The sequence below is a fragment of the Garra rufa genome, chromosome 1 (assembly GCF_049309525.1).
Source record: "Garra rufa chromosome 1, GarRuf1.0, whole genome shotgun sequence".
NCBI lineage: Eukaryota > Metazoa > Chordata > Actinopteri > Cypriniformes > Cyprinidae > Garra > Garra rufa.
The window spans coordinates 32,963,757-32,979,329 of NC_133361.1; the positions used below are offsets into that span (position 1 = coordinate 32,963,757).

At 37.0% G+C, this 15,573-nt stretch overlaps 2 protein-coding genes across 2 annotated transcripts in view; one reads left to right on the top strand and one right to left on the bottom strand.

The window, feature by feature from the left end:
- Positions 1 to 1,632: 1,632 nt before the first annotated feature.
- b9d1 (B9 protein domain 1) lies at positions 1,633 to 5,605 on the top strand. The gene is made up of 7 exons (XM_073839051.1): positions 1,633 to 1,822; positions 1,934 to 2,002; positions 2,242 to 2,350; positions 4,590 to 4,686; positions 4,770 to 4,832; positions 5,105 to 5,172; positions 5,318 to 5,605. The coding sequence occupies exons 1-7, from the start codon at positions 1,760 to 1,762 to the stop codon at positions 5,452 to 5,454; spliced, it is 606 nt and encodes a 201-aa protein (XP_073695152.1). The 5' UTR covers positions 1,633 to 1,759; the 3' UTR covers positions 5,455 to 5,605.
- A 1,249-nt stretch (positions 5,606 to 6,854) lies between these two features.
- The window catches only part of epn2 (epsin 2), a 39,150-nt gene continuing 30,431 nt past the window's right edge, over positions 6,855 to 15,573 (bottom strand). Inside the window, 4 exon segments of the mRNA XM_073839059.1 lie at positions 6,855 to 10,116; positions 12,159 to 12,356; positions 12,438 to 12,527; positions 13,830 to 13,997. Of these exon segments, the coding sequence (XP_073695160.1) occupies positions 9,764 to 10,116; positions 12,159 to 12,356; positions 12,438 to 12,527; positions 13,830 to 13,997 (809 nt within the window). The 3' untranslated portion in view covers positions 6,855 to 9,763.

The window sequence follows — 15,573 nt, forward strand, 5'->3', positions numbered from 1 at the left end:
ATATATATATATATATATATATATATATATTATATATATATATATATATATAGCCGATAGAGAAATTGTCAAATGTCAAAATGAGAGGAAAAAATAGACCATTGGTATCAGCATATGTCAAACCAGGTTATCTCTTTCTTTCTTTCTTTCTTTCTTTCTTTCTTTCTTTTTTTGTTGGATTATTTTTAATTATATCATGAAAACACAGATGAACTACATAAGATTTCTAAAGAGTGAGAAAAACAGCAGATAAACAGACACAGGCAGACCTGGAAACCAATGGACCCCTGTACAGGAAATGAGGTGAAAACAAAACTCTTGACCTTATGCCATAATTATCCACAAACTGTTACCTTTGTCCCTGCTTTGCAAACCACAGAGTTTCATTTAACATCCAATATGCCCATTCTTGCCAGATCCCAGGATGTGCTAACATATTTGTAAAGTGTGTCAAATATTATCATAAGAAAAGGGAAACCACTGGGACAAAGGCTAGGTAGGAAGCTGCACACTTTTACATACACAATAAATGTGACCCTGGATCACAAAACCAGTCATATGTTTTAAATGAAGGTTATACATAATTTAAAAGATAAATAAATTAGCTTTTCTTTGTTAGGATAGGACCAGGATACAACAATTTGAAAATCTGGAATCTGAGGGTGCGAAACATTCTAAATGTTATTTGAGAAACCTTGAGAAAATCGCCTTTAAAGTTGTCTAAATGAAGTTCTTAGGCAATGCATATTACTAATCAACAATTTAAAACTAATCAAGTTTTAATATATTTACAGTAAGAAAATGTACAAAATATCTTAATGGAACACGATCTTACTTAATATCCAAAACAAACAAACAAACAAACAAACAAACAAACACACACACACACACACACACACACACACACACACACACACACACACACACACACAGTTGGGTTTACATGTTTTATGGGGACATTCCATAGGCGTAATGGTTTTCATACTGTACAAACCGTACTTTCTATGGCCCTACACCTACCCTACACCTAAACCTAAAATCTACTGGTATTCCTATCCTTGTGGGGACATTTGGTCCCCACAACGTGATGCATACCAGGTACACACACACACACACACACACACACACACACACACACACACACACACACACACACACACACACACACACACACACACACACACACACAAACGATAAATTTGACCCATACAATGTATTTTTGGCTATTGTTACAAATACACCCGTGCTACTTAGGACAGGGTTTGTGGTCCAGGGTCACAAATAAGAAATAATCATTTAAATTAAACAGTTGTATAACATTATTCATGTGGGAAATGATAATAAATACAGAGTCGTGTGTCAATAGTTTTGATTTGTATTTGATGTGCGTGTTTAATACAGTTCTGTCAATATAAACCCACATTATTATGCAAATAATGCTAAAGCTTTTTAAATCCTGTGTCTTGAGGGAAAGCAAAAAAAGAGCCAATTTCCACATAAGTCTTCATCCATAAATCCGGAAAATCAAAGAAGTCCCAATTTCATGTCCACGACAACCACCTAGCGGAGCATCATTTTAAAAAACGCATTTTATTTTAGCCATTTTGGACCGTATTGCCTGCCGTACTGAAAGCGTCCATAGCAGCCGAATGGATGTTTACAACAGGAGTCAGTTAATTTACATCTGAACTGATATTTCAGTGCAGCGAGGGTGGTTTGGTGTGATTTAAATGCTTTCCGGGGTATTAATGGTGTGGAAATGACCTCAAACAATCCAGCTGTTTTTCTCCTCATGGTTAATGGGCAAATCGAAGCAGCCGATGTAAGTTAACATTGATTTTTAGAGGATGTGTTCATTGCAGTAAACTGTGTGCAATGCCTGTTATTAACGTGGGTTAATTGGATTACTTACATGTCACTTTTTTGCCTAAAGTTCCCAGAATATGACGATCTTTACTGCAAGTATTGCTTTGTTTATGGACACGACTGGGCGCCCACATCAGTGAGTCACATCAGCTTTACCTCCTTTCGTCTTACAGTAAAGGAAATCAGGACTATTGTAATATTTATATTTTAATATATATGTATAATATAATAGGAAACGTTACTAGAATATCAATAGTTCAATTAAATTGTATTATGAATTATTAAAGTTTAGTTACCTCTGGTGTTCTATATAAGCTTATGCATTCTCACATATTTCACAATAGTAAGTTTGTGTCTTTTTCCCACAATCTGAAGGGCCTGGAAGAGGGAATTTCTCAAATAACTTCAAAAGGTAGAGGATCTCAGAGTTTGGTGTGGAACTTCCCACTGGACATCACGTTCAAAAGCACAAACCCATTTGGCTGTAAGTGAACCATGTTTTGTTTGAGTCAGAATAAATTGTATGGAGCAGGGTTTCTGTGGGTCTTGAAGGTAATAATCTTAATTCACACGTGAACTAATTAAAGCCTCGAAATGATCTTAAATCAGAACAGAAAATATTAAATTCATGAAGTTAAGGAATTGAATAATACCTCTACCGCAAAAAAAAAAAAAAAAAAAATCAATGTCTTCCTCAAAACTTTTGTCTTGTTTTCTGATATAAATATTTAAACGTCCTTGAATCAAAATACATTTCGTTGAGATGCACAATGAAGATATGAAGTCTTATTTTGTGAGAAACTGAACAAAATGAAGATTATGATTTAACGAGAACAAATATCTGTCAGTGGAACATGAAAAATTGTTTCTGAGTCCACTGTCAGATATTTGTTCTTGCTTTAAATATTAAACTCGCTTCACTTTGATCAGTTTCCCAGAAAACAAGACTTCATATTCTATGACATATCAATGTAAGAATCTTTAGGCACTTTGCACTGGAAAATAAGGAAAAAATAACATCAAAAACATTGCACAGCATGATTAGAAGGTTCAGTTATTTTAATATTCTTATGGTTGGGAGCAGAGCTATTCACACAAATTTTTGTCAAATGAATATAAATGTGCTGAAAGCTGTATTTTGAAACTTTGATGTGTTGTTAATACAACTCATTGTGTGCTTCCCAGACTTTAGAAGATTTAGAGAACATACTGACATATTACATTCTCTTCAGTTTATTCCTTTCATTTATTTACTTGGTCTGTGGAAAAAGTCTCACATTTACTTTCATAAAACCTGCAGAAACCCTGATCTGATGAAGGAATATTATTTTGAAGATCTGCAAAAATCTGCCATGTCATATATTGTGACCACAATACGTATTTTTAAGTATATATGGGCCATTCTACAGAATTGGTTCAAAGTCAGAGTTGGCAACGTCTTGAAGAAAATGTCTTGTTTACACAAATTTTGTATGTATGCAAGTTGTATAATATCCAACGTATACATTCCTAGTAATTGTTCAGTTAATTCTTATATTGTATTTTCAGAAAGTTTTGAATGTTTGTCCTCTCCCCAAGTTTGTAACTACCGAAATTTAATTAGAAGGGTTATATTGATCTATTAAGATTTTGTTTACATCTACATTTTAAAAAAATATATTTACAATGTATTTTTAGTAAATCAATAACGTTTTCAATTTTAACATTTCAAGTGTGATTTATGAGATTTGTTGTATTTTGAATCCAATTTTATATTGTAAAAGGCAAAAAGTTGATCATACTGATTTCAGAATTAAGGATTTATTAGCTTGAATATACATTAAACCAAAAACTTCTTAGTTGAGAGATTTGATAATTTAGTATACTTTGTTTTTGACAAAACATCCCATGTTTCGGTAGTGACTGCACATTTTTGGTAGTGACCACATTGCATTACAAAATTCTAACTTACTACTAAAACATACTAAAAAATTGCATTACTGTACTAAAGTTTTGTTTATTTCCTCCAAATATAAGGATTATGTGTTCCCTTTTGCCACTACCAAAACAATGATGACATGTTTCAGTTGTGACTGTTTAGGTAGTGACGATTTCATGGGATAAAACCCCATGCACATTGTTAGCTAGCACAGTTCTGAACAGTTGTACACACATAAAAACTATGTGTTATGGAATAACTCCCAAAAAAAGTGTGCTCAATTGCAAAAAAAAGTGTCCGGTAGTGATGTTTCTTAAAGTTACACACAAAAAATTATAGGACCTATTTACTCACACCTTGTAGCTATGAGAAAGAGTGACGCACAAATATTTCCTGATCATTAATTTAGGGGTGTAGTTAAAATTAGTCTCAGCCAATGGACTAAAACGTGTTTCGACAGTGACATGAAAATACGCGACATATTTTTTTAAATAATCAAAAACATACTTTTAAAAACAATAATGGAATAAAATGCAAAAAATTATTTAAATATCATTTTCATAAGTTTAAATTTAGGGGTTAGGGTTGGGGACATCCACTGGCCAACTGAAAGTACCCAATAAATGATGATTTAATATATATTAGGCCTACTAATATTTGAAATATTATTTTGAATTTCAATAGATCTAAGATGTGAATACTTAAATGCTTTTTGAATGCATTTTTTGGTTGTGGGACGGTAATTTGCACCAATTCTGTATGGCTTAGTTATATCTGTCTTTTTACAATTTTTGGTTCTCTTCAGGGCCCCAGATTGTGGTTAGTGTGTATGGCCCTGACACCTTTGGAAATGATGTTGTGAGAGGTTATGGAGCCGTACACATCCCGTTTACACCTGGAAAGTAAGTCACTTTAAGATTGTGTTGACATAATGTGATACAGCCAGCATGTAAAATGCACAAATACATATGAATTCTCTGTCCAGACACACCAAGACCATTCCTATGTTCGTTCCTGAGTCTACATCAAGGCTTCAGAAGTTCACAAGGTTGTAACTAATTTCTCACAGTTACTCCTCTTCTGGTATTTACATTCAGAATCGCGTGTAACAGCAGAATTAAAAAAAATTACCAAATTTATTAATCAGCAGCTTAGGGTTGTATTTAGAATTTAATGTTGTGGATGCCCTTCCCTTATCCTCAAGACATAACTTGAGCTAACTTAAATAGGCAACCTGTAGGAACGTTTCAAATGAGAATTGTAACCTGAAAACATTACCATGACAGACTCTGTATGTAACAAGTTATATCTTGTACTCAGTTGGCTGATGGGAAGGCGTCCAGAGTTCACAGATCCCAAAGTTGTAGCCCAAGGAGAGGGAAGAGAAGGTAAGCTTTTATTTAACCTTTGCCTCAAAACATAATTCCAGTGGATGTTTTCCACCTCAAGCCAAGGTGTGGGTTCTCACAAATTGTTTTTCAGCAATTAAGTGCATGTACAAGCCGTAACTAATCCAATCTTGTCTGTTTGCAGTTACGAGGGTGCGCTCACAAGGTTTTGTCACACTACAGTTCAACACTGTGACTAAAGACATGAAGAAACTGGGTTATGAAACTACATCAGATCATTCAGCTGCTACAGGACTGACAAGAACATCTCAACAGCCTTAACTAATTTCAGGTTATTTTTGACCTTTTTATAATCTTAGTTTCCAAGTCACTTATTATTCAGTCAGTTACATAGTAGCTTTATAACTATAGATGTGACCGCTTTATCAGCTTTGTATGTTTTTAAATAAACTGATCTTGTTCATTTCTAGAAGTCAGCCATTTCTGACTGAAATTATTCCATTTTTAATCCTAAACACCAAATATGATTAACCTTTAAACTAGAATAAACAAATGTGACCCTGGACCACAAAACCAGTGTTAAGGAGCACGGGTATATTTGTAGCAATAGCCAAAATACATAGTATGGGTCAAAATTATTGATTGTCCTTTCATGCCAAAAATCAGTAGGATATTAAGTAAAGATCATGTTCCATGAAGATATTTTGTAAAATTCCTACGGTAAATATATCAAAACTTACTATGTGATTAGTCATATGCATTGCGAAGAACTTCATTTGGACAACTTTAAAGGCGATTTTCTCAATAATTAATTTTTTGCACCCTCAGATTCCAGATTTTCAAATAGTTGTATCTCAGCCAAATATTTGACTTGACTTGACTTGACTTATTTGCTCCATCCTAACAAACCATACATCAATGGAAAGCTTATTTATTCAATCTAAAAAATGACTGGTTTTGTGGCCTAGGGTCACAAACAACCAAAATGAAACATAAAAAGGTTATTTTAATTTTAGCTAACTGCCAAGGCAACATTTCTGATTTTAAAGGGAACTAAAATATGTAGTAGAAAACCCATGAAAAATGAATTTGTTTTAAATATCTTGGACTATGGATGGTGCCATTATTTCAATGACGTAAAATGGCTGCAACTCAGCGAGTAACTTGCGCTACCTGTTGCTATTTTTACCACAACTCGGAAAATAAAATACTGACACGATGCCACATTGTACAGCTTTTGGTTGTAATTTTTAGTCAACAAGCGAAGCGATGTAGTCTTTAATGCTTTCCTAGTGATTAAAAGAGGAGAAAAGAATAGGAAGATGCCAGTGGATGAATAAAACTTCCTAAAGACCAGCGTCTTTGTTCTCTCCACTTCAGCCCTGATGCCTTCGAGGCTTTTAGTAGACCACAGCTACTGAAAGAGCTAAACAGCAGAGACTAGAAACACTAGATGCCATCCTGGCAGGATGTAAACATGCCAACGCTTGTCATGACACCGCAGCCACTGAAGGAGTTTCTTAGCATGGATTTCACTCGATATCCAGGGTTGTTTAAACTCTGAATAGTACGGCATTTGGTTTAAGCCTTCAAGAAAAACGAAATTACTAAAATGTTAAACTAAAAAACTATAGTAATATTGGTGCTAAAACAACACTGGCTCTGAGGCCACAATAAGCGATGTCAGTGTTTCCTGGCAGCATGAATAGACAGATCAAAAGTCATTGATACAATTTATTTGTTTTACCACGGCAGCTACAAGTCCTTTATCACTGGCTGCGGTTTAGATGGCAATAAAACATCACACTCTTCCTCTGACTTTCCTACAAAACCATTACACAGAAATAAGGTACACAACAATATGTTACAATAGTACAGATGATAAATTATATTATACAGTTATAATGCCAACAAGTTGAGCACATATCCATAAAAGCAGCCTGCTCCCAGTAATATGAGACAGTTTGGTAAATACACAGACACAATAACATGGAAAAAAAAATAAAAATAAAATGTTATGCATGTTCACAAGGTTAGTCCTCCACAATAAATGCATAGTGAGTACATAATAACAGAAGAACGAGTGATACACGGTAACAGCAAAACAAGACGGTTGAGACGAAATGAGCTAGATATCGTATGGATTCAAAAGTAAAACTAGTCTGCATAATCGAGTACAGTGATGTTCACTAGCAGGGAGTCTTGTTTTTAGCAGGGTCGGTGCCTGCTTAATCCATCGCGGCCATCAAAAGCGCATTACATACATCTTAAAGCTGTCTTAGCCACCCCCACCCCCCATGATGCCTGAGTATGCCTGCAGATTATTGACCATAACACACCCAGGCTCTGCTACAAGGCTGCACGTGGGCAGTACTACCACAATATTTCCAGCAGAGGTCACCAGCTCACAGATGAGAGAAACCGTAGAGTCAATACTCTAGCCGTAATCAACAATCAAGCAGGAGTAACGATAATAATAACTGGGGAACGACTGAAAAGAGATAAATGTGTAGTCGGTTAGAAAACGACCGCAAAAAGGACAAGCAATGTCACTTTGGTAACTACTATTGGTGGCAATGTTGCCATCTTGTGCTTAACTGGTTGAATTAAAAGTGTAGGCACACAAAAGTGCAAGCCACAGGAAACACCAAAGTCTAGGCGTTCTCACTTTAAAGGAGCTGCTCGCCTCCAGAACAAAAATGTACAGATAAAGTACTCACCCCCTTGTAATCTAAGATGTCAATGTCTTTCTTCAGTCGAGAGTTTGAGGAAAACATTTTAGGATTTCTCTCCATATAAATGGACTTCTATGGTGCCTACGAGTTTGAACTTCCAAAATGGAGTTTAAATGCAGCTTCAAAGGCATCTAAATGATCTTAGCCAAGGAAGAAGGGTTTTATATAGACTTGTCTAGGTCTGCATTAACTTTTTCGGTTCAAGACGGTTAGGGTTTCTAGAAAATAACCGATCGTTTCGCTAAAGAAGACCCTTCTTTCTCGGCTGGGATCATTTAGAGCCCCTTGAAGCTGCATTTAAAAGCATTCTGGAAGCTCAAACTTAGGGGCACCGTAGAAGTCCATTATATGGAGAGAAATCCTAACATGTTTTCCTCAAATACAATTTTCTTACGACTGAAGAAAGACATGAACATCTTGGATGACAAGGCGGTGAGTACATTAACTGTATTTTGTTCTGCAAGTGAACTACTTTAAATGGACTGCTAATTGTGATGAAAACAATTCTTAGTCTAGTCTAAGTCTCGTTTAATGATAAAACCGTGGCCAACTTGTGAATACAGAATGCAAATCAACCACAGGTTTCTAGCTGTAGAAAGATGCATTATGACCCCTAAAACACATATTTGACAAACAAAAATAAAATCAATCATATAACTATAACCTGTTCACTCATTCTTGTAACACTATAAGCAAGTTAGCTTCGAATACAGAACTGAGGATTGTTAACGGCAAGCTCTGATACACGCTTGGCTTTTTTCCCGACGTACATGAACAGATTGTATTAGGAAGCAGTGATTAGTGATGCAGCTGTCGGTTATAACAGTAAGATGCATTAGGACCTGATGAAGATCGACGAGCGCAAATTTCCTCCCGTTTCCCTTTGCTCCTTCCAGGCGCACGCATACATAAATTACAAATCAAAATGTCACTGAAATGATCGCATTTCAGATTGTTGGATACTTACAGAGGGAAGCTAAGCGGATGAATACTAATCATTAGTATGGAGCTGTGCTGTGCAAATAGTGAGCCGTACTGAATCGAAAGAACCCATTCACCCAATAAACAACGTTTAGGGATTGTAAAGCAGTAAAAAACAGGCTTCGGTATAAAAGTTGAGCTGTATTATGATATGCAAACCAACTCCCCGTCATGCAGTAAAAAAGAAAAGGAAGAAAGAACAACTCTCCACTTCAGTATGAAGTTCATCTTTCAATGCATCAGGTTTGAAACCATTCACACATGCAGTTCGCAGACTCCCACCTAGTCCTCAGTGAACGGTTTCCCAAGGACTAACAGTGAACCAACAGTCAAAAGAAGAGAAATCAGAGCATGTGCAAAATCCCTGCTTAGAACATCAAAATCATTTCCATGTAAACTGATAGAGAGTCCTCTAAACGGTGTCTACTCAAGCGTACTGTAAATACACATAGTGTATATGCACTGCGTAGAACGATTAAAAGGGTTAGCTTTATCTAGCACGCTGCATTCGAAGACTAGAAATTAGAAAAATTAAGACAAACCAGTACTCCTAGTTTCAAGCCTCTGATAAGAAAAGTAAGCCATCGAAAAAAGGTTAAAAACAGGACCCCTTTGAAACGGGAGGATGCCCCTTGGAGGAGAAGAAAAATCTTCTAGACGCTGTATCGCTGATGGTTACTTTAGAGGAAATTTAGAAAAGAATACCAAATCGTTGTATGGTACCAATCTCTGACAGGAGAGGACGAGAACCGCCTGTCAATGTAAAACCTGTAAACACCAATGCTACTCCCAAAAGTCTTTTAATAGCACACAGGTTTAGAGGAGGGAAACACAACCGACTATGTTGTCTATATCATAGGAAAAGGTATGGGAGAGAGATTTGTGTGGGTTTTCGGGGAGGCAAGTGTTGGTCCTCACAATAAGAAGGGGTTGGTTGTGCCGCCGGCTTGTGCTGCTGCGCCTGTGGGCGGCAGCCCGCCACTTATGAGCGGCTGGGGCATGGACATGGAGGCTGGGATCCCCATGGTTGGCATCTGGCCCACAGGCCCAAGAGGAGCCATGCCGGCTATGGGTACCATGGAGACTGGGCCGGCTGGGGGCATTGAGGACAGAGGCAAGGGCTCGTTGCTTCTCTGAGCCAGGCTGAAGCCCTGTCCGCTTAAGCCCATCATGGGGCTGACTCTCATCTGGTTGAGGGTGGGTGGCTGGGGCTGATTCACCTGGAAGGGGTTGACCTGAGCTGCAGGAGCTGAAGCGGCTCCCGAGACTGAAACGAGATCAATTTTAAAGGATTAGTTCATTTTCAGAATAAAAATTGCCAAGTCATCCAAGATGTTTATTTCTTTCTGTAGGTGAAAAGAAATTAAGAGGAAAATTTTGAGGAAAACATTTCAGGATTTTTCTCCATATAGTGGAATTCAATGGGGATCAACGGGTTGAAGGTCTAAATTGCAGTTTCAATGAAGATTCAAAGGGCTCTACACAATCCCAGCCGAGTAATAAGGGTCTTATCTAGTTAAATGATGGGACATTAAAAACAAATACGTGACTTCACGCATGTGTAATTACATTGTAAAGGTCACACGTGGTTTCATGTGTGTACTCTGGTTCAAAAAGGTAGGGTAGGGTGAAAAACCTTGTGTGACCTTTCCAACATTATGTGTCAAATTTACATTTTTCTGTCCCTAGCCTTTACAAGAATATTACGCTTGAAAAACACTATAGGGTTGGAATTTCTTTATATTTTAAAAGGAAACTTTATTTGAACAATTACTCATTGAGCCATCAATGTCAAAATATTGTTTTTTAATTAATTATTTCAAATTCCAAGCACCACAAAACTGCTCATCCCCCCAGCCATGTACAGAGGGAAAGTGCTTTATTTTAAGTTCAAAAACTTTTTTTGCCATTTAAAATACAAATGTATTTATAATGATCAAATATATGACGTAAATGGAATAAAAAAACTAAATGCTTAATAAATAGTATAAAACATATAAAGTAGTGGTCCCTTAGAGTTGTCACAGTTTAACAATTTATTTTGAGATAAAAATCACACTGATAACATCATTTGACTACTTCCTATTTCCTAAAGATCTATGAAGAAAGGCCCATGATAAGTCCACTGTCTCTTTTCAGTTATTAGGAATTCTCATTTATCTCATGACTTCATATGAAGCTTTTAGTTAAACACACTGGTATGACTTGCTTTATTGTTAGGGAATTGTAAAAAAAAAAACAAAAAAAAACACACAAATGGATTAAACTACTTAATTTAGTGAGTATATCATGATTGACAACATGTGGTTTGATTCCTTGCAGCAGCCATTTTGTGAAATGCATTTTTCTTTAAACTTTTCACTGGTGTTACAGTCACTGGTGTCACCCTCCTTATGGGTAAATAAATGCACAAAAAACATTAACATGTGATTTATGGGTCTTCATAAAGTCAAAAGGTAATCTAATAATGTGTTGTCCAAGTTTAAATGTTAGAAAAATAAATACTATTTAAAGGAGTAGTTCACTTTCAGAACAACAATTTACAGATAATTTACTCACCCCCTTGTCATCCAAGATGTTTATGTCTTTTTTTTGCTTCAGTCGTCAAGAAATTATGTTTTTTGAGATAAACATTTCTCCATATAATGGACTTAAATGGTGCCCCGATTTTTGAATCTTCAAAATGCCGTTTAAATGCAGCTTCAAATGGCTATAAACAATCCCAGCCGACGAAGAAGGGTCTTGTCTACCGAAACGTTCGGTCATTTTCTTAGAAAAATATATTTTTTTATATACCTTTAAGCACTGAAACTCGTCTAGCACTAGGGCTTGTAGTGCACATTCCCGACTTTACGTACGTATCTTGGATGACAGGGGGGGTGAGTAAATTATCTTTAAATTGTTGTTCTGAAAGTGGACTACTCCTTTAAGACATCATGCCATACCCTAGTGCAAAGTATATAAATGTTTTTTTTTTGTTGTTGTCGTTTGATTGTTTCACTAGTTAAGACCCTTCTTCCTCGGTTGGGATTGTGTAGAGCCCTTTGAAGCTGCATTGCAACTGCAATTTGGACTTTCAACCTGTTCTCTATGGAGAAAAATCCTGAAATGTTTTCCTCAAAAACCTTAATTTCTTTTCAGCTGAAGAAAGACATGAACATTTTAAAATGACTGCTTTCTGTCCTCAAATTTATGACTTCTTAAAATTATGATTAAGACTTCTTGACCTTGAAATGTATAAAACTGAATTTAGAGGTCTCTGTAAATGTGTAAGTGATCTCCTAGAAGTAAGTAGTTAGTTAAGGGTACCTCCAGCGAGGAAGGGGTTGGAGACTGGAGGTTGTTGGGGAGGCTTGCTGACCAGAGAGTCTAGGTTGACCAGAGCGGCGTTAGGACCAAGGAAAGACTCTGGAGTTTTTCTGGTTGGGCCACTTGGTACGTCAAACAGATCAGAGCCTATAGACAAGCTTGCCTGTGATGGCAAAGCAGAGCTTCCTCTACCATCACCTGTGAAAACCAACACATCCTTATGTCATTACAAACAACAGATGACACTTATTTTAACTAGTAAACTGTTAAAGTGCTTACCTGTCATTGCAGAGGAGCGGAGACTGTCAAACTCAGAGAGGTCCTCCCTGGAAGTACCATTTGATGTGGAGAAAAGATCAAAGCCACCGACTGAGGGCAACAAGACAGACAGTTAATATTAAAATTAAGACAGCTTTTGATTTTTAAAGGGATAGTTCATCCAAAAAAGAAAATTCTGTCTTTCATTACTCTCCCTCATGTCGTTCCTAACCCATAAGGATAACAAATTAAGATATTTGATGAAATCCAGAGCTTTCTGACCCTCCATAGATAGCTAGGGTCCTACCACATTTAAGGTCCAGAAAGGTCTGAAGTTCATATGGGTTTGGAACAACATAAGGGTGAGTAATTAATGACAGAATTCACATTTTTGAGTTAACTATCCATTTAAAGGGATAGTTCACCCAAAAATGAAAATTTGATGTTTATCTGCTTACCCCCAATGCATCCAAGATGTAGGTTACTTTGTTTCCTCAGAAAAACACAAACGAAGATTTTTAACGAAAACCGGTGCAGTCTGCCAGCCTTATCATTGATGTGGATGGGCACCAGACCTTTAAAAGTAAACAAAAACATGCACAGACAAATCCAAATTACACCCCGCGGCTCGTGATAATACATTGATGTCCTAAGACACGAAACGATCGGTTTTTGTGAGAAACTAAACAGTATTTATATCATTTTTTACCTTTGATACACAGCCATGTCCATCTGTCATGTGCATCAGTCACGTCACATTAGCACGCGCTCTGGCGTAGAATACGCAAACGTCGTAAGGGGAAATCAGTGAAAAGTCCCGGATGAGTTTGCACAAACTAACATAATCTTTTAGCTTTAAATCGGTTTAAACAATCAGGATACGCGCAAGTAATTACCATTTTGAATAGACGCTATACCCACAATCTCTGTGCACTGTGTAAACAATGAGTGTTGTATACACGCAACAGATCGCTTCCGGCGTTTGCGTATTCTACGACAGAGCGCGTGCTCATGTGACGTGACTGATGCCAAACTCGTGCACATGACAGATGGACGTGGCTGTGTATCAAAGGTAAAAAATGATATAAATACTGTTCAGTTTCTCACAAAAACCGATCGTTTCGTGTCTTAGGACATCAATGTATCATCACGAGCCGCGGGGTGTAATTTGGATTTGTCTGTGCATGTTTTTGTTTACTTTTAAAGGTCTGGTGCCCATCCACATCAATGATAAGGCTGGCAGACTGCACCGGTTTTCGTTAAAAATCTTCGTTTGTGTTTTTATGAGGAAACAAAGTAACCTACATCTTGGATGCATTGGGGGTAAGCAGATAAACATCAAATTTTCATTTTTGGGTGAACTATCCCTTTAATATACAATTTTAACCGTCAACCTCAGTTTTTAGCACTCACCTGTGGCAGGGGCCTTGGGGCGGGTGGCAGGCATTGGGCTCCAGGGATCAGCAGCTGCAGGAGCCGGGGTCGACCCCCAGGGGTCACTGCTTTTCACAGGAGCAACTGAGGAAGAGGCACTGGGAAGACCCCAGGGATCCACAGGAGCAACTGGCTTAGGGGCTGCACCTGGAAGATACACATAGATGTGTTAAGTAATGAACATCAAGTAACACTACAATAAAAAAACACTGCCACTTCCCTTACTCTGACTCTTGTTCAATAACTAAAACCTTTTTTTTTTTCAGAGCTCATTGTATAAAACAAAATCAACCCCTAATGATTGTGATATAATGGAAGCAGCAGCAGATCTTTTCTTCCATATTGTGACATCCGAGCATAATGGAATATTGAGGGGGAAATAAATAATGCCGGAACTTGGTTCTATCCATTGGTTGCTGATCGAATGAAGGTATCTGCGTGAGTGCCTGCAGTTGATCATAAAACATAGCCAGGGTTTAAGTGGCCTAAATGAATGGAGAAATCCAGTATACATCACCAGTAAGAAGTCTGCAATTACACAGGCAGATTGAGTTACAACATTATGAAAAATGACATTCGAGTACCATGGTTGAACCACTGATGTCACATGGACTATTTTAACAACATCCTTACTATCTTTCTGGGCCTTGAATGTGTCAGTTGCGTTGCTTTCTAGGAAGGGTCAGAAAACTCTTGGATTTCATCAACAATATCTTAAAGGAGAAGTTCACTTCCAGAACAAAAATTTACAGATGATGTACTCAACTCCCTTGTCATCCAAGATGTTAATGTCTTTCTTTCTTCAGTTGTAAAGAAATTACTTTTTTTTTTTTAAAGAAAACATTTCAGGTTTTTTTTTTTCCATATAGTGGACTTCTATGGTGCCCTGAGATTGAACTTTCAAAATGCAATTTAAATGTGGCTTCAAATGATCCCAAATGTGGTTGTAAACGATCCCAGCCGAGGAAGAAGGGACTTATCTAGCGAAACAAACAGCTATTTTTATTTTTTATTTTTTCATTACAATTTATATACTTTTTAACCTTAAGTGCTCGTCTTGTCTAGCTCTGCCTAAACTTTGTTTTTCCCGGTTTAAGACAGTTAGGGTATGTCGAAAAACATGCAAAGATGATTAACAACAAACACCCTTAACAACAAAGGTAAAACAGCGATTTAGGGCGATTTAGACATTGAGGGAGAAAATGAGATGGGAGTTTTTTGACATACCCTTGAACCGGAAAAAACAGTTCAGGCAGAGCAAGACAAGACAAGCATTTGAGGTTAAAAAGTATATAAATTGTAATTTAAAAAATGAAATGAAAAAAATTACCAATCATTTCTCTAAATAAGACCCTTCTTCCTCAGCTGGGATCGTTTACAACCGCATTTGGGATGGTTTGAAGCTGCATTTAAACTGCATTTTGGAAGTTCTCGAACTCGGGCACCATAGGAGTCCACTATATGGAGAAAAAATCCTAAAATGTTTTCCTCAAAAAACAATTTCTTTACGACTGATGAAAGAACATCTTGGATGACAAGGGGGCGAGTGCAATATCTGTAAAGTTTTGTTCTGGAAGTGAACTACAAATGAATGAAGGTCTTACAGGATTGGATTGACATGAGGGTGAGTAATGATTGACAATTTTTGGCTGAACTATCCCTTTAAATCTACTGGCTATACTACATTATCTAAAAACAGCAGCAACAACAACAAGAGAAGTTT

Coding starts and splice junctions, on each gene's coding strand:
- b9d1 (XM_073839051.1), top strand. CDS start 1,760: ATGACCTCAAACAATCCAGCTGTTTTTCTCCTCATGGTTAATGGGCAA. Junction 2,003..2,241: donor ACGACTGGGCGCCCACATCA/GTGAGTCACATC, acceptor CACAATCTGAAG/GGCCTGGAAGAGGGAATTTC. Junction 4,833..5,104: donor AGGCTTCAGAAGTTCACAAG/GTTGTAACTAAT, acceptor TCTTGTACTCAG/TTGGCTGATGGGAAGGCGTC.